We start from the raw sequence: 23622 nt of genomic DNA, 5'->3' as shown, positions 1-23622 counted from the left end.
AAGCCCCCCTCTGTTTATAATCGAGTCATGGTCTCATTTACCTTTTCCCCGGTCAGTGTGCCTGCGCCGTCGCCGATCGGGAAAGCTGTACACTTTCGGCTATTCCCGGGAAGACGGCGCATGCGCAGTGACATGTTGGCGCCAGGCGGAGCCATTTTGAAATATAAGGCGGAAAGGTAAGTGAGATTCCTCCGCAGCCCCTGCCTTTCCTCAGGAGATGCAGTGTTGCAGGCATGGTACAGGAGATTCTTTAAACCACTTAACCGCGCTCCCGCCCCCCACTCAGCAGCGGGGACTCCAATGCACTGGACCAGCAGCTCCGACTGCCGCTGGGCACCCCCGATCGCTCCCTGCTGAGAGAGAATGATGGTCAGCTATTGTAAACACAGCTGACCATTCTTCTCTCTGGAATGGTCACAGAAAATATTTCCCGTAGTTAGTAGACGCGATAACTTTTGCGCAAACCAATCAAAATACGCTTATTGCAATTTTTTACCAAAAACATGTAGCAGAAAACAAATTGGCCTAATATGTTAAAAAAATGTGATTTTAAAATAGCATGTTATATAGCAGAATGTGAAAAATATATATATTTTTTTTTTTTTTTTTTGAAGAATTGTCGCTCTTTTTTTGTTTATAGCGGAAAAAATAAAAAAACGCACAGGTGATCAAATACCAGCAAAAGAAAGCTCTATTTGTGGGAAAAAAAGGATATCAATGTTATTTAGGTACAGCGTCGCACAACCGTGCAATTGTCCATTCACATAACGCAGTCGAAAGCCGTATTGCAAAAAATGGCCTGGACATTGAGGGGGAAATATTCCGAGGGTTAAATAACCAAGGAGTCTTCAGGAGGGGAGAAGAGGAGGAGGTATTTTCTCAGCTAAGCACAATCTCCTGCATGCATGCTTGAACCAAGGGCAAATGTATTCCAGGAAGCAAATACTACATAAACCATTTGCGCTTACTCAAGATGGCCACGGCCCGAAATGCTAGGGGGTTGTTTTTCAAAGTGATTTCTCAGCTAAATAAAGCAAGGAGACATGGATGGATGGGGAGTTGGCTTTGAATATTAAAAATGAAAGGTTTGTGGTGCTCAAATGCAGTGAAGAACCGCTTTAAGCTGCATATGGGGTTTTTTCACTGTCAGGGCGATAGGGACGTGGAACTCTCTTCCACAATTGGTGGTTTCAGCAGAAAGAATTGCTAGTTTTAAAAGACTCTTGGACGTGCATTTTAGTGAACACAATATACAGTGATATGGGAAACGATTATCGACATGAACACGCATGCACCCACACAGGTTGAAATGGATGGACTAGTGTGTTTATTCAATCTCACCAACTATGAAACTATGAAGCTAGAAATCAAAGAGAAAAGGGGGGAGAAGGGGGAAAAAAGGGAGGACATTGGATGGGAAGGGAGCATATGAGACTGGAGTATATGTTATAGGATAACTGTGTGTTGGTAAAAAAATGAAGTACCGGTAAGGTTTCTCTATGGGGGTAATGTCTGGGTGTCCAGGGTGGCTATGTATCCTGTGTATATTGGAAATTGTGCCAATAATACCACCATCAGGCGTTCCGTACCATTTATTCCATTTACCATTATGATCCATTGTTCAACTGTTTGAGGGGGTCAATGCTTCTCCATTTTTGCGGAATACAAACCTTAGCGCCATTAGCAGGTAAATCAGGAACGATTTGAAAAGAGAAATTTTCACTTAATTCACTAAGCTAAGGGTAAATTCCCTTGCAAAGGGAACACCCTACTTGCCTTTAGTAACCTCATTGTCTCTTTAATGCAATAATCATAATGATAGAAGCTATGCTTTGGTAACTATAAAACATTGTAGGAGATCCAAGTTATTAAAGTCTAATAACTTGTTTTCAACTCGTCTTAGATCTTCATTTGGAATTTGCTTTGATGCAATATTAAGAATATGCTAATCTACAAAGTATCCTGACCTACATTAATGATCGGTAAAAGATTCATGACATAAGTCATCTTTAGGAGTCTAATCCAGCGTCACAGAGATGGGTAGTTTATGAAACAGCTTCAGTTGATCAGCTGAGTTTTATATTGTTTTATTGCATGTTGCTGAAAGCATGATAAGCATTTGAAAGTTATATAGCCACACTGACAAATCTACTGGACCTGAAGAGTAAATATTGAAATAAGGTGGAGGGAATATTAGACAAGGGAGGAAACCACCCAGCATAAAACACCATGCAAAGTACGCTGCTGCTCAGGACAAAGGAATATGTTCCCGGTCAGACCTGGTACCAGGTTTTACTGTAAAATATCATGTTACATTCTTGTTTTTAAAGAGATTCAGCCTTTTGACCTCTCCAGATTTCAACATAGCTGAATCCCCACTACCTGCATTTTCCTTATGCCTCCAGGCAGATATTGAGAACCAAGCAATACAGTTGCTGTATTTTTAAACACAGCGAATATAGGTATAAGTAGGGCTTGTCGTCAGTCTCCTATAAGCTTCTGCACAGCAGAACTAAGACTAGGAGAGAAGGAAAAAGTACTAGGAGTACTAGGCATGGATGTGGCATGGATGAGCATGGATGTGGCATGGGTGAGCATGGATGTGGCACAGATGAGCACTGATGTGGCATGGATGAGGCACAGATGAGCACTGATGTGGAATGGATGTGGCACGGATGAGCACTGATGTGGAATGGATGTGGCATGGATGAGCACTGATGTGGCACGGATGAGCATGGAAGTAGCACGGATGAGCACTGATGTGGCATTGATAAGGCACGGATGAGAACTGATGTGGCATGGGTGGGCACAGATGAGGCATAGATGGGCATGATTGAGGCACAGATGGGCATGATTGAGGCACGGATGGATATGATTGAGGCACACATGAGGCACAGATGGGCATGATTGAGGTACGGATCAGGCAGATGTAAGCGGTGCTGCAGTCTCCCTCCTCTCCTCGCACACTGTACCGATCGCTGTTTACAGCATGTGAGGAGAGGAAAGAACTGAGCCGGACATGCGCCGATTTGTTGACAACTGATCGCTCCGTCATTGGATGGAGCGATCACGGAGTAAAGTGCCGCTGTCATTGGCCCTTTACCGCGATCCGTGGTACGTCCTCCCAGAATAAGCCGACCGCGCTTCAGTCATCATTCGGCTATGGCCCGGTCGGCAAGTGGTTAAAGTGTTTGGACTTAAAGCGTTGGTTACCCCAACATTTCATGTTCCTAATATGTGCCTGCTGTACCATGTACTTACATAGTTACAAAGGGGTTTATTTACTAAAGCTAGAGAGTCCAAAATGAGTCACATTTCTGCATAGAAACCAATCAGGTTCCAGGTTTTATTACCAAATCTTAATTGAACAAGCTGAGGTTAGAAGCTGATTGGTTTCTCTGTAGAAGTGTGACTAATTTTGCACTCTCCAGCTTTAGTATATAAATCCCACATAGTCAGATTGAAAAAGACACAAATCCATCTAGTTCAACCAATAAAATGGAATAAATTAATAAATCATACAATCTTTTATACGCAATCCTATACCCGCAGTTGATTCAGAGGAAGGCTAAAAACCCCAGCAAAGGACGATCCAATTTACTCCAGCAAGTGAAAAACATTCCTTCCTGATCCCCCTAGAGGCAATCAGATGTTCCCTAGATCAACTTTACCTATACTTGTATAAGAAAGTCTCCTGTTCTCTTTGTATTGCTTCCTTTATGTGAAATCCCTGGTGTTCCTGATAGTTCCCTTGCTTTCCTATTAAAAACTGACCACACTAAGCAGGAGAGCACACTGCAGTCAGTTCTCAAGCTATGATGGGAACTCAGTGTGCTCTCCTCCAATGATCAGACATGTCCAGACACACCCCCCTGCACAGCCATTCACAGGCAAGCTCAGTGTGCTGCTGCTTCTCCTCCCCCAGCTCAAATGCAGCTGAGAACAGAGCAAATGTGATCATTTATAAAAAAAAGGTATTTATAATTTTTTTTATATCTATATAAAAATGTTTATATAGCTATTTTATATTTCATTTTATATAATTTTTTTTAGATCTATACAAAAATGTTTTGCCTTTCATTTCTATTTTAAGCTGAATAGGTTGTTTTACACAGTGGTTGTTTACAATCATTTTAAAAACATTAAAAACCCCCAGCTTACTTATCTAAGTGAATTTACTGTGAACATTATAAACTCACCTTTGAATCTTCTCCAAGATCCAGTGGGTTCTGTCTCATTCCTGGTTCACCACTGCAACCCGACAGCTGGGACAGCTGACTGAGATCCCAGAGGGACTTGCTGGGTCTTCCCCCTGTTGTCTTTGCAACTGACAGTCTATTCCGCTGTACATTCTTTAAAATGTCACTTAAGGCACTGTGAGACTCTTGTGCATTTCGAAAGTTTATAGTAGGTCCTTCAAAGTTGCGACAGGCTGAAAGTCGATGGCGAATTGAGTAATCAGGGACACTCACTGGGTCTTTGGTAACTGAAGGGTCCTGCAATGCCAATGAATTTCTGTTATATCCACTACCTCTGGGGGGCTTTCCTGTTCCTGGCATTACTGTCTTTCGTTCTGCTATCTTATTAATACTTTTAGTCAACTGTGTGGGTCCTGCTGGAACCATAAAAGGAGATAGGAGGCCATCAGTTGGCTGTAGTGCTCCGTTGGTGCTAAACCTCTGTGGAGAGGAAAATCCATTTGTGTAAGGCTCTGGTACAACAGGTACAACCTGGGGATTGGAACTGACATTTTCTGGCTCTTTAGACACCAATATTGTGGAAGAGGGTATTGGATGTCTGTTGCGAATCTCTTTGTTAGGGTCTTTGGCAAAATCATATCTCTGCAGGGGACGGGAAGCTGCAAAAAGTGTTCGGAATTCATTGTCAAACAAGTCTGTTATTTCACCTGTTAGATGTGTGATAAGATTCCTGTCCAGGCGCGAATCACTCCATGTGAAACTGCAAAAGAAATGAATTCATACATAGGATCAGCTTACAATTGTGCTATGTTGCTAAACTTTCTAATGTAAAGACTCATTTTTGAACAAATGCATTTATACATCTGTATATACTATGTATATATTATGATTATTATTATTATAATACAGGATTTATATATATCGCCAACAGTTTGCGCAGTGCTTTACAATATGAGGGAAGACAATACAGTTACAATACAATTCAATACAGGAGGAATTAGGGGGCCCTGCTCGTTAGAGCTTACAATCCAGAAGGGAGGGTCAAGTGAAACAAAAGGCAATAACTGTGGGGGATGAGCTGATGGAGAAAATGGAAGTACAGTTGTTAGGTGTGGGTAAGATAGGCTTCTCTGAAGAGGAGGGTTTTCAGGGATCATCTAAAAGCTAATAGAGTAGAAGATAATCGGACAGATTGGGGTAAGGAGTTCCATAGCATTGGAGAGGCTCTGGAAAAGTCCTGGAGGCGAGCATGGGAGGAGATGATGAGGGAGCTAGAGAGCAGGAGGTTTTGAGAGGAACAAAAAAAGCGATTAGGTTGGTATTTTGAGACTAGGCTAGTAATGTAGCTGGGGGCTAAATTGTGGATGGCTTTGTAAGTTGTTTTAGTAATTTGAATTTAATTCATTGGGTGAGAAGAAGCCAGTGGATGGATTGACAGAAAGGAGTAGCAGAAACTGAGCGATTGGTAAGGTGGATGAGTCTGGCAGCAGCATTCGTGATGGATTGAAGGGGGGATAGTCTATGTTGAACTAAGCCAATGAGAAGGAAATTGCAGTAGTCGAGGCGCGAGATGACCAGGGAGTGAACTAGGAGCTTGGTTGTGTTATTGGTTAGAAAGGGGCGTATTTTAGAGATGATGCGGAGGTTGAGGCAACAAGATTTGGACAGTGATTGGATGTGGGGCTTGAAGGAGAGTTCAGAGTCCAGGAATACACCTTGGCATGCGGGGATGGGCTGATAGTTGTGCCATCGATTTTGACAGTGAGATCAGTGGAAGGGGCACGTGGTGGAGAAAAATGTATAGGTTAGGTTTTGGATAGATTGAGTTTGAGGAAGTGGTGTGACATCCAGACTGATATATCTGCTAGTAAATTAGTGATATGTGAGGAAACTGAGGGAGTGAGCTGAGGGGTGGATAAATAGAGAGGAGGTGTAGATTAAAAATAGGATAGTTCCAAGAACAGAACCTTGAGGGACCCCAACAGAGAAAGGAAGGGGAGAGGAGGATGTAGAATTGTAAGTAACGCTGAAGAAGCGGTTGGATAAGTAGGAAGAGAACCAGTGAAGAGTACAGTCGCGGAGACCAAAGGCATGACGTTTTTTGAGGAGGGGATGGTCAACCGTATCAAAGGCAGCAGAAAAGTACAGGAGTAGGAGTACAGAATAGTGTTCATTGGTTTTGGCCATTAGTAGATTGTTTATTAGTTTTAGGAGAGAAATTTCTGTGGAGTGTTGAGGCAGAAACACTAACTGAAGGGGATCAAGAAGGCTATTCTCGGCAAGGTGGTCGCTCAGTCAGTTATAGACCAGACGTTTAAGGAGTTTGGATAAAAAGGGGAGCAAGGAAAAAGTTGTAAATTAAGATTGGTTGGGTCCAGTGATGCCTTATTAAGTATGGGGCTGACTAGTGCATGTTTTAGAGAGTTGGGGAAGATGCCAGAAGAGAGGGAGAGATTGAAAATGTGGGTTAGAGAGCGTAGAATAGAGCCAGAGGGTGAACGTAGCATCAGTGAGAGAAAATTGGATTTTTGGCTTGCCGTGAAGTCCTTTTCTCTGATGTTCATTGACAGACACAGCCTCCACCCCTCTATTGAGTTGGGTTATTTTTCTTCTGACACTGCTTGCAACCAAACTGAATGTCTATAGCAGGAAGTGGAAGTATACCTCCCAGGACTGCCCCCTAGGCATGGTAAAGCCTTTTCCTGCCTAGTGTCCTACTCCTGTAGGGGACAACATAACCCAATGGTCAAGAAGATTCTGGAGATGTGTCCGTCAATAATAAAAATCGAGGTGGGGGGGGGGGGGGATGGTTGGGGGTTATGGTGGGACAAAGATCCACATTTTTTTAATAGAAAATACTTAGAACCCCCAAACATTATATATATACTGTATATATATATATATATATATATATATATATATATATATATATATATATACATAGTGTCTCACAAAAGTAAGTACACCCCTCACATTTTTGTAAATATTTTATTATACCTTTTCATGTGACAACAATAAAGAAATGACACTTTCGCCACAATGTAAAGTAGTGCGTGTACAGCTTGTATAACAGTGTAAATTTGCTGTCCCCTCAAAATAACTCAACACACAGCCATTAATGTCTAAACCACTGGCAACAAGAGTGAGTACACCCCCTAAGTGGGCCCGATTAGCCATTTTCCCTCCCCGGCGTCATGTGACTCGTTAGTGTTACAAGGTCTCAGGTGTGAATGGGAAGCAGATGTGTTAAATTTGGTGTTATCGCTCTCACTCTCTCATACTGGTCACTGGAAATTCGACATGGCACCTCATGGCAAAGAACTCTCTGAGGATCTGAAAAAAAGAATTGTTGCTCTACAGAAAGATGACCTAGGCCAGTGATGGTGAACCTTGGCACCCCAGATGTTTTGGAACTACATTTCCCAGGATGCTCATACACTCTACAGTGTAGTTGAGCATCATGAGAAATGTGAAATGTAGAAAATCCGCGCTTAGGATAGTTTTAGATTTCTAGTATTTGATGTTGGCTGCAGCCTACCTTTATACTATATTCCTAAGAATATAGTGAGAATGAAGGAAAAGAAGGGGGAAGGTGTATGGCGCTGCCAAAAAGTGCTGATGGTTCTGTATGTCCAAAAAGGTGCTAAAAGTATATACGATATAAATCACCACTATAGATTATAACTAAAGTGTCCAGTGCATCGTATGTGTATCCCTAATAAATATGTGCAATACTGTAGGATAATTCAACTCTGTGGATGATAAATATTTGTGCTAAACTGTGAGGAAAGGTTGATACAAAATTGGTGTGAATTGGTGTGTAAACAGTTTGATAAGAAAATTAAAAATAAAATAAAATGTATGAAATATACAAAATATAAAAAACAGTTGGATCCACTTAAATCTACAGCCTTATGATCGTAAATACAAAGCATCAAGTATGGCATAAATAAGGTGCACAGTAGGTATATAAATATTACGGCAGCAATAGTACAAGAATAAATAAGTCCGTAACACCTAAAAAAAGCGGATAGTCCCACAATGCTAAAAAAACTTTTCCTAAAAAACAGGGCAAAAGGTGACTTGAGTGCAGGTGCTCTGATGATAAATATTAAAGGTGCTCAGGTATATGGTGACCATTCAGTGCTCCCCGCACCCCTTGGACCGCACTCACCAGAGCTATATACCCCTGCAGGGGTGTCAGGCCTTGAATCTATAATCCTGGGTCTCCTCCACTGACCATCAAAGTGGTTGGGTGGTCCAATTATCTGCCCGAATCTTGTAAACCCGGCTCCTTGGTATTAGGGTCCAAAGGTGTACCGATATATGGGGGAAGAAGGCTCACATAGAGTAGTACCGCTTTTAAAATGCTTTATTAAAGATTAAAAATTGGGTACTCACAAACGAATAGAGGGTAGTGGCATGAAAGAATAGCAATAGTAGCGCACTTCCGGGACGCCGTGCGTTCCACAGGGCGGATGTGCGTTCCACTTAGGCGGATGTGACGCGATGACGCTCTACGTACGTTTCGTCGTGATGACGTCTTCAGGAGTCACTCCACGCCACTCCTGAAGACGTCATCACGACGAAACGTACGTAGAGCGTCATCGCGTCACATCCGCCTAAGTGGAACGCACATCCGCCCTGTGGAACGCACGGCGTCCCGGAAGTGCGCTACTATTGCTATTCTTTCATGCCACTACCCTCTATTCGTTTGTGAGTACCCAATTTTTAATCTTTAATAAAGCATTTTAAAAGCGGTACTACTCTATGTGAGCCTTCTTCCCCCATATATCGGTACACCTTTGGACCCTAATACCAAGGAGCCGGGTTTACAAGATTCGGGCAGATAATTGGACCACCCAACCACTTTGATGGTCAGTGGAGGAGACCCAGGATTATAGATTCAAGGCCTGACACCCCTGCAGGGGTATATAGCTCTGGTGAGTGCGGTCCAAGGGGTGCGGGGAGCACTGAATGGTCACCATATACCTGAGCACCTTTAATATTTATCATCAGAGCACCTGCACTCAAGTCACCTTTTGCCCTGTTTTTTAGGAAAAGTTTTTTTAGCATTGTGGGACTATCCGCCTTTTTTAGGTGTTACGGACTTATTTATTCTTGTACTATTGCTGCCGTAATATTTATATACCTACTGTGCACCTTATTTATGCCATACTTGATGCTTTGTATTTTACGATCATAAGGCTGTAGATTTAAGTGGATCCAACTGTTTTTTATATTTTGTATATTTCATACATTTTATTTTATTTTTAATTTTCTTATCAAATTGTTTACACACCAATTCACACCAATTTTGTATCAACCTTTCCTCACAGTTTAGCACAAATATTTATCATCCACAGAGTTGAATTATCCTACAGTATTGCACATATTTATTAGGGATACACATACGATGCACTGGACACTTTAGTTATAATTTATAGTGGTGATTTATATCGTATATACTTTTAGCACCTTTTTGGACATACAGAACCATCAGCACTTTTTGGCAGCGCCATACACCTTCCCCCTTCTTTTCCTTCATCATGAGAAATGTAGTTCCAAAACATCTGGGGTGCCAGGGTTCACCATCACTGGCCTAGGCTATAAGAAGATTACCAAGACCCTGAAACTGAGCTGCAGTGCGGTGGCCAAGACCATACAGTGGTTTAACAGGACAGGTTCCACTCAGAACAGGCCTCAGAACATGGTCGATCAAAGAAGTTGAGTGCATGTGCTCAGCATCATATCCAGAGGTTGTCTTTGGGAAATAGACGTATGCGTGCTGCCAGCTTCCATTGGGGTGGAAGGGGCAACCTGTCAGTGCTCAGACTGTACGCCGCACACTGCATCAAATTGGTCTACGTGGCTGTTGTCCCAGAAGGAAGCCTCTTCTAAAGATGCACAAGAAAGCCCACAAACAGTTTGCTGAAGATAAGAAGACTAAGGATATGGATTACTGGAACCTTGTCCTGTGGTCTGATGAGACCATGATAAACGTATTTGGTTCAGATGGTGTCAAGCGTTTGTGGCAACAACCAGGTAAGGAGTACAAAGACAAGTGTGTCTTGCCTACAGTCAAGTATGGTGGTGGGAGTGTCATGGTCTGGGGCTGCATGAGTGCTGGGGAGCTACAGTTCATTGAGGGAGCCATGAATGCCAACATGTACTATGACATACTAAAGCAGAGCATGATCCCCTCCCTTCGGAGACTGAACCGCAAGGCAGTATTCCAACATGATAACGACCCCAAACACACCCCCAAGACAATCACTGCCTTACTAAAGTTGCTGAGGGTAAAGGTGATGGACTGGCCAAGCATGTCTTCAGACATAAACCATATTGAGCATCTGTGGGGCATCCTCAAACAGAAAGTGGAGGAGCACAAGGTCTCTAACATCCACCAGCTCATGGAGATGAATGGAGGGGTGGAAGAGGACTTCAGTGGCAACCTGTGAAGCTCTGGTGAACTCCATGCCCAAGAGGGTTAAGGCAGTGCTGGAAAATAATGGTGGCCACACAAAATATTGACACGTTGGGCCCAATTTGGACATGTTCACTTAGGGGTGTACTCACTTTTGTTGCCAGCGGTTTAGACATTAACCACTTTACCACCGGAGGATTTTGCTGTCTTCCGTCCAGACCACTTTTTGTGCTTCGGCACTGTGCGACTTTAACTGACAATTGTGCGGTCATGCAATGTGGTACCCAAACGAAATTTACGTCCTTTTTTTCCCACAAACAGAGCTTTTTTTTGGTGGTATTTGATCACCTCTGCGCTTTTTATTTTTTGCGATATTAATAAAAAAAGAGCGAAAATTTTGCAAAAAAATGACATTTTCAACTTTGTCTTTTAAAAAATATCCAATATACTCAATTTATGTCATTTTTTTTGGCCAAAATATATTTAGCTACATGTCTTTGACAAAAAAAATTCAATGAGCGTATTTTTATTGGTTTGCGCAAAAGTTATAGCGTCTACAAACTATGGTGTAAATACTGAAATTTTACGCAGCTTTAATTTCTGACTGCCTATCTCAATTCATGAAGTGCTAAAATGGCAGGGCAGTACAAGACCCCCCCAAATTACCACTTTTTGGAAAGTAGACATCCTAAGGAATGTTCTGAGAGGCATGTTGAGCTCATTGAATATTTAATTTTTTTGTCACAGGTGTTTGAAAAATGAATAAAAAAAAATTTTTTTTTTTTTTAACACAAAGTTGTCACTAAAATATAAATTTCTCACACATGCCATGGGTATATGTGTAATTACACCCCAAAATATATTCTGCTGCTTCTCTTGAGTACAGGGATACCACATATGTGAGACTTTTTGGGAGCCTAGCTGTGTACGGGACCCCGAAAATCAATCTCCATCTTTAGGTTTTCTAATGGCGTAAATTTTTGATTTTACTCCTCACTACCCAACACTGTGACAGGGAAGTGAAGGGGTTAAACTGGGGGAGATCAAGGGGTTAAACCTTTATAGAGGATAGATGGCGGGTGGCCTAAACCTATTCGGGCCTAGCGCAAGCGCGAATTAGGGTCACCAGTGACACTAAATACAGTGATCAGTAGTTATCTGATATACTGTATATATTAGTGCACTGTTTTATAGTGTGAAGTGAAGGGGTTAACTGGGGAAGATCAAGCGGTTAAAAGTTTATTAGGGAATAGGTGGCGGGTGCCCTAACCCTATATGGGCTTAGCGCAAGCGCAAATTAGGGTCACTAGTGACACTAAATACAGTGATCAGTATTTACCTATATACTGTATTTAGTGCACAGAGTAATAGGTAGTGAAGGGGTTAACTGGGGCTGATCAAGGGGTAAAAACTTTATTAGGGGATAGGTGGCGGGTACCCTAACCCTATTTGGGCCTAACGCAGGCGCAAACTACACTCACAAGTGACACTTATACAGTGATCAGTAAAATATCTGTATACCACTGTATATAGTGTTCACTGTGAGGGGTTTGGGGGTGATCAGGGGGTGATCAGAGGTGATGAAGGGGTTAAATGTGCCTATGTGAGGTGTGTCAGTGTAGTGTTGGTGGAAACTCACGTTTTTGGTGTGTCTCTGTCTCTCTCCTGGAACCGAAAGGACTTCAGGAGGGACAGTGACATCACTTCCCCTGTCTGTGTTTACATTACACAGACAGGGGACAGATTGCCATTGGTGGGGACCGATCTACAGACACTGACCAAAAATCATTGGTCAGTATCTGGTGATTGATCGGTTCCCTACCGAATGCCATCGGTATCGGGACCCGCGGCGCGCGGGAGCGCGCTCTGGAGCCGCGATCGCGCATGACGTTAATACTACGTGGCTGAGCGGTATCGTGCCGCACTGCCGCAGTAGTATTACCGCGCGCGGTCCTAAAGTGGTTAATGGCTGTGTGTTGAGTTATTTTGAGGGGACAGCAAATTTACACTGTTATACAAGCTGTACACGCACTACTTTACATTATAGCAAAGTGTAATTTCTTCAGTGTTGTCACATGAAAAGATATAATAAAATATTTACAAAAATGTGAGAGGTGTAATCACTTTTGTAAGATATATATTAATACTGAAAGTAGTGTTTTTTCCATTCTTTCCTTTCTCCTTCAACTTCAGCAAAGCACAGATCTGGAAATATGTGACCTGTACAGGTTAAGATGTTACATGACAAGGCCATTGTAGCATGGATTATGCACAGCATGGAAAATAATACTTTCTAGGTGGCTTATTGTGTAATTTTTTTTTTTTTCACACCTGGTATACAGGGGGATGCTAAAAGGTGTCTATACAAATAAGCATGTACTGGAAAATACTCTGGGGAAAATACGGCACAACCAAACATTTAAAAATGTTATCCTAAAATAAATGTTTAAGTATACAGTACAGCCCGAAGCAAAAAAATAAAAAATAAGGTGCAGGGCTGGCATGACTAGGTAGTCAGGGGAATCAGGGAGAGTCAGGGTTAATTAAAAGTTTACTGGGTCCCTACCCAATTAGGGGGCTTTTCTTTTGCAGGTAGCAGGGGCTACAAGGAGGTCATGGAGAAGGCAGCGCATCTTCCCAGCATTCTGCGAGACACGTGGGTGAAGAACGTTCCCGTCCCCCCACCCCTATCCTGGAATTTTTGCATCTATATGTTGTCTTCATGGTTTGGCGGTTGGGGTCTTTGGAGGTGTTTAAAATAGCCTGCTGTGTTTATCAGTTTAGGGACCCATCTAAGGTATGAAGTCACTTGTGGAATGCCAGTTAATGGGGGTTAACTGGTAGGTTAAAATTGTGAGGTATCTGCTAAATGTTGAGGTCATCCCCGAGCCGGTGTGGTACGGCTGGGGACTGGGTAAATAGTTACGCAGATACAAAGTGGATGATTGATACTTGGTGCCTCCAAAGATTGGCAACCTCAAGTTTCTTGTTACTGTATTATTATTTTATTTCCTGTTTTAAGGAATGTTTGTTATATATTTTGTTTGGTTTTAATAAACGGCCATTACAGCCCAAATTTTACTTTAGATAGTTGGGGTAAAAGGGGGTTTGGTTGGGTGTAGGTCACAGAAGTTTAAGATTACATCTGAAGTGCCTTAGTCAAGCACGTACAACTAACAGCATTGATATTTCTTGAAAGCCAACAGCAGCTTCTCTAAGGAAAATACTTATGTAACACACCCAACAAAATGGTAATTTGAATAACGAAAAAAAAAAAAAGCAAAAAAACTAAAAATGTGAAATAAATGTATTTTTTCTAACAATATTGACTAATATTTAACCCAGAAGAGTATATTCTGTATGTTTTACCCTCTAGTTTGTGGATCATTAATATATGATCACAGGCACTTATCCTTTTATGACGCATGGACAGTATTCAAGTTCCACCTGTCTGGAGCAGCTTCACTGTCCCCCCACCCCCCTGCTGTTATTCACATCAGCTTTAGCTATGGGTCAAATAATTTGCTTTGCAGAGTTCTATGTGCACATGGCCTGAAGCAGAAGGCGAACAGAATGGTGCTAATCCTTTAACATGTCTTAAATATTTTACATTGCATGTACAGAGCACCTTTGCCTGCCAGGCTTGTTTAAAGTATAGATCAATTTACCAGCTTTAGTTAATATCATATTAACAGAAGGATATTGAAAAACAGGATTTAACTGTAAAATGCTGAGAGGCATCTGTCATCCAAAACTGAAATTATAGGGTCGATTTGAGGCTAGCATGTTAAAAAAACATACTGGGGTTGATTTGAAGTCAAATAGACTGTGCAGTTTGCAAAGTGCAGTTACCCTCTGCAAGTGTAGTTACTCCAGAGCTTAGTAAATGAGGTAAGGCTTCACTTTGCAAAGAATACCCAATCACGTACAAGGATGAAGAAAAAAAACAGCATTTTTACGTGCACATGATTGAATGATGGAAGTCAGCAGAGTTTCTGCTCATTTACTAAGCTCTGGAGCAACTGCATTTGTAGAGTGCAACTTCACATTGCACAGTCTTTTTCCCTTTAGTAAATCAACCCCACTGAATCCTAACTTTAACCGCTTGCTGACTGTCCGCCGCATATATACTGCGCAAGCTGGCTCGGGTGCGAATTTCGCAGGAGCGATCCTGGGGGCGCCAGCGGGGAAGCTGATTCACGGGGCCGGCGGCCGTGATTGCCGCTGGGCACCTACGATCACTCCCCGTGGAGAGAGAATGGCGGTCTACTGTTGTAAACACAGCAGACCGTTGTTCTCTCTGGAATCAATACAGAGCATCTGTGTTCCTCCTATTCAGGAAGACAGGTCTCTGTATTGATTCCACAAGCCCATCCCCCTCACAGTTAGAAAACACCTCCTAGGCATACATTTAACCCTTTGATTGCCCATGGCTTAACCCCGTTTCTGCCAGTGTTATTATTACAGTAACAGTGCATATTTTTAGCACTGATTAGTAATGTCACTGGTCCCCCCAAAAATATCTAAAAAAAGTCAGTTAGGGGTCTGATCTGTTCGCCACAATGTCGCAGTCCCGCTAAAAATTGCTGATCACCGCCATTACTAGTAAAAGAAAATCAAAAAATCAAAATGACATAACTCTTTCCCCTAGTTTGTAGACGCGATAACTTTTGCGCAAAGCAATCAAAATACGCTTACTGGGATTTTTTTACCAAAAATATGTAGCAGAATACAAATTAGCCTAAAATGATGAAAAAATTTGATTTTTACATTTTTTATACTGGGAATGTTATGTAGCAGAAAGTGAAAAATATTGTTTTTTTTTTCTCAGAATTGTCGCTCTTTTTTTGTTTATCGCGCAAAAAATAAAAATCACACAGGTGATCAAATACCACCAAAAGAAAGCTCTATTTGTGGGAAAAAAAAGGACATCAATTTTATTTGGGTAAAGCATTGCACGATTGCGCAATTGTCAGTTAAAAATAACGCAGTGCCGAATCGCAAAGAAATGGCCTGGTCATTAAGGAGGAAAATCTTCCAGTCCAGAAGTGGTTAAGGATAGTCCAAACTTTAATGCTAACCTTAACATTACCTGCCAGGGGCTGAGGATCTCTGTGCCAATCCATGCCATTAACATGCAGTACTGATGGCCTCTGCGCAACCTGATTGGCTCGGGCCATGGTTTTCGGTGTGGCCTTCTGGCGGCTAAATGGAGGACAGCTTCTTGAATTTAAAGTGATGGCTGTTTATAATTGTGACATACCACACCATTCATGATATTTTGCATAGTATACACCCTTTGAAGAAAGAAATCTATTTCTGAAACGCATGGGGTGATTTCTTGTTTATTGGTCCAACAAAGGCTACTGTTAGTGCCAGTTCACATTGGTGCGATGCGGGAACCCTGCATTGCACCCGACTTGCAGGCAGTTAACACTGCCATATGCGAACTGCTGGGAGTGTCAGTACAAAGTTAACGACAACCCCAGATGCGTACTGTCGGTTCAAACAGGAATCTGGAATTCTGGTGCGGACCATAAAAAGGGTCCTGCGTGACTTTGGTCCAAATGCGATGCAAATTTAGCCATACAATCTGTATGGCTGAATTTGCATCGCACAGACATCGTGATTTGCATAGTGGTGCGGTATGAATCACATGTGATGTCTCACATCGCATATGTGTGAACCGGCACTTATATTAACAAGAACTGTGGAAAACCATCCTATTTGTATATTGCAATCTTGGTGTGAGATGGTACACAATAATTGACACAGCCATTATTCCTTTAATACTTAATTCTAAAGTTATACTAAACACATGCTGTATAATTGACATTGTCCGTTTTATTTCTGTATGTGGATGATGGAACTGTAATTATCATATACAAAAAAAAAAAAATTGAATGTTTTATGTGCAGCTGTCACACAACCCAGCTCTTTCCCAGCCTGTCTGCAGGGATGTATAAGCAGGAGGAGTTCTAGTCCTTACACCATACAGAATCCATACCTTACAGTGCATGGAAATATTTGATGGTGAAACAAGCATTTTTCTATGAATTATTGCAACACATACTGTAGGTCGAAGGGTAGCATTCACATCGACACTCTGATTAGGTGCAAACTTCCTGGAATTAGGTGCGGGAGGAAGCCCCATTCATACGAGGTGGTCAGCTAGACAGCCGCTGGCGAGTAATCACTGCCTAGGTCTAGGGCCAGTCACTCACATGTGATCGCTGTATGGGAGATTACATGTGATTGGCCGAGATTTTCTGTGGAAGCCAGCAGCTTTCCATTGCCTTCAATGGGGCTGCCTCCCGTAGCTAATCATGGAAACCTCCATATCTGAATGAAGTGTGGGTGCATTTGCAGATGTGAATGCACCCTAATGCCAGCCTTCATTTTTTTTTTTTTATCTGGGCCGCAGTTTCTCATCGTGTGTTTGGTGTGCAAACATTCCTAGCTTTTCTCTGTGTATAATGGGACACACAAAGTAGAATAATGCATCTCCGATTGGTTAGCATCAACACCCAGGGGATGGAATAGATACCTCCTGTGTTTAGATAACAAACCTCAGAGAGCCTTTAATATGCTTTTCCATTAGCAAATGGTTAACAGAACTGGGAAAAGCAGGTAATAGTTTTCAAAAACTCAAGTTCTAAGTGCATGTTTGCCTTAGATCCGTTTAATATTCTCTATCAAAAGTAAAAAAAGCAGCAGAGCTGAATCTGGAAACCTAATGATATACATACCTATAGGATCCTGTGATTACAGAGTTACCATCAATTAGGAGAAATTTCTCTTTCAGCTTTCCTGTTACTTGTTTCAGTTGTCTTGTACTAAAGGTACATCCCGTTAGAATCCTTACTCGCATGTTCTGGTAAAATGGAGAGACAGAAGTTATGGTAAAATCTATATATATTGTATTCTCAGGTATTCTCAGTATAAAATATATGTCATTTCATCTGGGGCTATGTGCTAGCAGTCTCAGGCGTAAATTCCCTGTACATTTGGCGTATCTAATTCAATATCAGCTAGACGTGTGCATGATGAAAAAACTGGTTTTGTTTAGATTCGTTAATCTAATTATTTAGTTTTATTAAATTCGATTGATTCGTTCAATTCATATTCGGGATTCGTAAATCGTATTCGGATTTCGGTTTATGTCTTTTTCTAATTTTCTTCAAATTTACAGATTTTTTCGAATCAAAACATTTGACAACAAATATTGAATCGGTTGAATCAAAGACTTTTATTTTATTTTTTTCGATTTGAATGTGGCAAAGTGAACAAAGAAAAGAAAAATCTTAACAAAAAAAGCATTATTTTGAAAAGGTACTCTAATAACACACACAGTTTTTTAATTCAGAAATGTGTTTACAGTTCGAATTCAACTGGAATTCAAAGGAACATTTAATTCGAATTTCAGTTAGAATTTCTGAAATACGGACAAATTTTGTTTAGTTATTCGGAGTATCCGGAAACCTCGTTTATACTTTAATTCGGGTATTCGGATATATATCGAAATCTCTGAATAACCCAAAATTTGTCTGAATATTTATTCGGAACGAAATGAACAGCACATGTCTAATATTAGCCTTTTTCAACCAGGGTGCCCAGGCACACTGGGGTGTCTTAAGGTTTCTTCAGGGGTACCTTGGCAAAATTCCTAAAAAATGTCCCCAAAATGTATACAAGCCAGCAGGTGGATGAAGCCTTCCTTTTAGTTACACAAATTCACAGTTTTTTTTTGTGCACTATTTTAACCTGCCAGCCACCAGCATCCTAACAACCAGTGATGCCATCAGTATTGATAAGAAAGGTGTTGATCTCCTGCACAGCATTGTTTGACCCTCCCCTCTCCATTAGCACTGGGGTCACTTTAGCCCAGTGATGGAGGGAGAGGAGAAACACTGGAATACTAGTCGGTACCAGTGTGCAAAAGTGTATTTGCTTTGGAAGAATAAACATAGGCACGCACGGGGGGTGTGCTGGGTGTGCCTGGGCACACCCAATTTATTCCGTGTGGTGCAGATTCCCCCTGCTAATATTTCACCAAAGCCCCCCAACAGGTCTCCTACAAAAGATTTAAAAAAATAATAAATCAATAATATAATAAAAATGAAAACCCACTGTTCACTACTGCCCTACTGACACCAACTGCTACCCTACTAACACTGTCCATGTTTGAAAACATTTTATAATGGTTTTTTACTTTTATTTAGAAGAGTGTGTGTATTTTTTGGTTAACGGTGAACTACAGGAGTCCTTGTAGTGATGTTAAAGCATCAGTTCCAGTTCCAATCTCCTGTACTGGTTAGTATCATTAAATAAGATGGGTCTGCATTTGGTTCAGATCACGTAGTCTGCAATGGTTAGCATGGCCCCTAAAAATCCTAGAATTACTAGTTTTTTTAAAACTTAATAAAAATGTTATAGTTAAAAAAAAAAAAAAAAAAGAAATCCTAGTTTTGCCATTAGGCTTTTGGGATTAAAGTTGGTTGAAAAGTTATATGGATCATTGTGTTTTCTGCCAGACTTTTAAAACAAAATTCATACACAGATAAAAGACTATATTTATGATTTTTAATGAATTGATATGGGGTTTTATATAATCCCCAATAATGTACAAATTGATACAAATGAGATAAGGATGATATTTATCTAGCAGATGCAATATTTCCAACACCATACTATCCAATGCTTGCTATTAAATCCAAAAGCATACATTTATTACATTACAGCTTACTGATTTGTACATATGATGACTGCATTTGTTTTCTTTTTTTGGCTTTCTTACCTTTATTTTCCCCTGGTGTCCTGACCAATAAGTGACAGTTCACACTTCTGTGATGCGGGAACCCTGCGAATCCCGCAGGGTTCCCGCATCGCATTCAACTCACATGGCAGTTCACACTGCCATATGCGAATCGCTGGGGGGTGACAATACAAAGTTAACGACACCCCCAGATCAGCTCACATATCGCAGTGAGAACTGAGAGTTCGCACATGAATCGGATCACACTTGTGTGAACCACCATGCGATCCGATTCTGCTGCGGACCAAAAAAAGGGTCCTGTGCGTGTTCAGTGCGATTCAGATGCAAATTCAGCCATACAATCTGTATGGCTGAATTTGCATCGCACAGACATCGGATGTGATTTCAGGAGCAGTGCGCTCCAAATCACATGCGATGTCTGTCATCGCAGAAGTGCGAACCGGCACTAAGTCTTCTGTTTTTCAACAGAACAAGCTGTCATGCAGATGTTGCATTTAAAAGGTTGAGACAAACCATTTACCACTGACAGAAATTCTTATAATAATCAGCTTTATTTATGTATGTAAAACCTTTATCCCAAAAGAAAAAAAATGTTTGCTGTGTAAAGTATTAGCTGGGGTTTGGCTTCAAATTGTAAGTGTATTTAAATCTTCTAGTACAACTAACACTTCCCTCCCCCCAGACTGACAATGCTGCTGTCCAAAGGTATCTCTGTGCTCCTTCAGCCAGAGTGGAGACCCTCTAATAAAGCAGGTGTGTTACTGGTCAGATCACCAGGTGAAAACAAAGGAAAAAAGTCTAACACATTGAAGCCAAACTCCAGCTGAAGGTTCTATATAAATATATAAAAGCTGATCATTGTAAGCACCCCGGCCAGTGATAAATGGTTTATCTGAACACTCTAACTGCTACATTTGCAGAGCAGCTTGTTCTGTTGAAAATTAACAGACTTACTGGCTGGATCACCAGGTGAAAATAAAGGAAAGAGGGTCATTGGCAGCATTCCAACATTACAAAGAATGCAATAAGAAATGTAAGAGTGCAATGAAGATGGCTAAGATAGAACACGAAAGGCACATAGCGGAAGAGAGTTAAAAAAAAAATAAAACAATTCTATATGTATAGTAAGAAAGTGAGGCCAGAACATATTGGCCCCTTAAAGGATGATGAAGAGAATTAGGCTATAAAAGACAGAGAGAAGGCAAAGGTTTGAAATAAATTCTTCTCCTCAGTGTTCACAAAAGGATTGGGGGAGATACAAGAACCTAGACTGTAATGTTAAAGTTAATAACACATCACAAGAAGCACCCTCATGGTTACCACAAGAAAGACTCAGAACTAGACTTGAAAATCTTAACATAAATAAGTCATTGGGACCAGATGGCTTACACCCGAGGGTCCTTAAGGAACTCAGCCAGGTGATAGCCAGACCATTGTTCCCAATTTTTATGGATAGTGTACTGACGGGAATGATACCAGCTGATTGGAAAAAAGCCAACCTGGTACCAATATTTAAAAAGGGGGCTGAGATATATGCCTGGGAACTACAGGCCGGTTAGCCTAACATCAATAGTCTGCAAGATATTGGAGGGGATGATAAGGGACTATATACAAGACTTTAGTAATGAAAACGGTATCATTAGCAGTAATCAGCATGGATAAATGAAAAATCGCTCTTGCCAGACCAATCTATTAACCTTCTATGAAGAAGTGAGCTGCCATCTAGATAAAGAAAGGCCTGTGGATGTGGTGTATCTGGATTTTGCTAAGGCATTTGATACAGTTCCCCACAAACGTTTATTGTACAAACTAAGGTATGTAGGAATGGACCATAGGGTGAGTACCTGGATTAAAAACTGGCTTCAGGGGTGAGTCCAAAGGGTGGTAATAAATGGGGAGTACTCGGAATGCAAGACACAAAGAGAGAAAACAGGCGCCTCTGAGTAAAGACTGTAACATTTAATGAGCAAGGTACATTTAAAAACTTACATCAGAGTAAGTAAATGTGGGTGGATGGGTCCTCCGGCATCCATGTTCGGCATGGGGCCACTGCTGATAGTCAGTAATCTTCTGTGTCCTTCCAGTTCCTGTCCCGCAGGAAGGGGGGTGGTGTGTCTGAAGTCAGACTGAGGCTAGGACCACGGGGGAGACGCAGGGTGAGCCGCACTCGCCGTCTATGGATCTTTCTCGTGCTGACGACGCGTTTCGGAGCATGCGCACTGCGGTGGAATACCAGCGCACGCTCCTTTTTCAAGTTAGATGCTAGATCAAACTTGAAAAAGGAGCACGCGCTGGTATTCCACCGCAGTGCGCATGCTCCGAAACGCATCATCAGCACGCCGGAAGATCCATAGACTGCGAGTGCGGCTCACCCTGCGTCTCCCCCAGCGGTCCTAGCCTAGACTTCAGACACACCATTCCACTTCCTGCGGGACAGGAACCGGAAAGACACAGAGGATTACTGACCATCAGCGGTGGCCCCATGCCGAACATGGATCCCGGAGGACCCATCCACCCACATTTACTTACTCTGATGTAAGTTTTTAAATGTACCTTTCTCATTAAATGTTACAGTCTTTACTCAGAGGTGCCTGTTTTCTCTCTTTGTGTCTTGGAAGACACAAAGAGTCCATGGACTGCTTCTTTTCCCACATCAAAGACTATTTAAGGCAGCCTTCATGGCTACCCCACGGACTACCATTTAGTGTTAATGCCATCTGCTTGCGCCACCGTGTATATACTTAGTACTCGGAATGGTCTGGTATAGAAAGTGGGGTTCCCCAAGGATCTGTCATGGGACCAATCATTTTTCATTTATTCATAAACAATCTAGAGGATGGGATGACCAACTCAATCTCCGCATTTGCAGATGATACTAAATTAAGCAGGGCAACAACTTCTATGCAGGATGTGCAAACCTTACAAGAAGACCTGAACAAAATAATGGGGTGGGCATCTACATGGCAAATGAGGTTTAATGTTGGAAAATGTAAGCTAATGCATTCGGGTGCCAGAAATACGAACGCAAGTTACTCAATAGGGGGAGAGCCTTTGGGAGAATCTAAGATGGAAAAGGACCTGGGGGTCCTAGTAGACGACAACTCAGCAATGGCATGCAATGCCAAGCTGCTGCAAGCAAAGCCAACAAAATACTGGCATGTATAAAAACAGGGATTCACTCCAGAGATAAATTCTCCCTCTCTACAAGACTCTGGTCCGGCCGCATCTCAAGTATGCCAACCAGTTTTGGGCACCGATCCTTGGGAAGGAAGTTCTGGAACTGGAGAGAGTCCAGAGAAGGGCAACAAATCTAATAAAGGGAATGCAGGACTTCAGCTATGAGGAAAGACTACAAGCATTATTCTCTCTGGAGAGGAGACACTTGAGAGGGGATATGATATCAATGTACAAATACTGTACTGGTGACCCTAGCTTAGGGAACAAACTTTTCAGCGAAAGAAAATATAAAAGGACTCGTGGCCATTCACTGAAATTAGAAGAGAAGCGGTTTAACCATAAACTGCTTAAAGGGTTCTTTACCAACAGAGCAGTAAGAATTCTCTTCCACAAGCAGTGGTATCAGCAGGGAGCTGATAAAAAAACTTTCGGATGGGCACCTTAACGACCACAACATACAGGGGTATACAATGTACTATTGACAGCACATACACACACTCATTATAGGTTGAACTGGGTCGACTTGTGTCTTTTTTCAACCTCACAAACTCTGTAACTATGAAAGCAAACCTAAAAAATAAAACAAATGCAGCCATCACATCTAATGATTTGTAAGCTACAATATATGACATTTTTGGTTTTGGGTTTAATACTGCTTGAAGCCACAACTGGGTAAGATTATAAAGTTAAAATTAGACATTTTTATACTGAATACTATGATTCCAGGTGATAATCATATATGGTTACTAGATTATTGCTATAGTAGGCCTTTAAAGGATACCTATTACATAAATACTAGTTTTGATAACTTCAGTTTGTTGATCGATAAAAAGAATGTATTTAGCATCGCTTTCAAAATAGGCTTCATATCTGGCCTTTTTTATAACTTAAAGTAGAAGTTCAGTCTAAAACTAACTCTAAATCTACTGGCAGCCACATTCTAAGGCTAATCTATCTAACCCTATAAGCAAAAATCCCTATACATACATTTTCTGAAGCAGATCTGGTCCGGTCTCCAGTGGCGGATGATGTGTGCAGGAGAG

At 41.5% G+C, this 23622-nt stretch overlaps 1 protein-coding gene across 2 annotated transcripts in view; it reads right to left on the bottom strand.

Moving 5' to 3' along the window:
- FAM83E (family with sequence similarity 83 member E) overlaps positions 1–23622 on the bottom strand; it is a 121571-nt gene that overhangs the window by 22094 nt on the left and 75855 nt on the right. For both annotated transcript variants that reach the window (XM_082274157.1, XM_082274158.1), the window contains exons 4-5: positions 17376–17500; positions 4200–4959 (exon numbers count right to left, since the gene is read on the bottom strand). In XM_082274157.1, coding sequence (XP_082130283.1) covers positions 4200–4959; positions 17376–17500 — 885 coding nt within the window. The remainder of the gene's footprint in view (positions 1–4199; positions 4960–17375; positions 17501–23622) is intronic.

This window comes from Pelophylax lessonae (genome assembly GCF_965119305.1).
Source record: "Pelophylax lessonae genome assembly, chromosome: 12".
Taxonomy (NCBI): Eukaryota; Metazoa; Chordata; class Amphibia; order Anura; family Ranidae; genus Pelophylax; species Pelophylax lessonae.
Note: the sequence above shows the minus strand (reverse complement) of the source record. Positions and strands in the feature narration are given on the sequence as shown.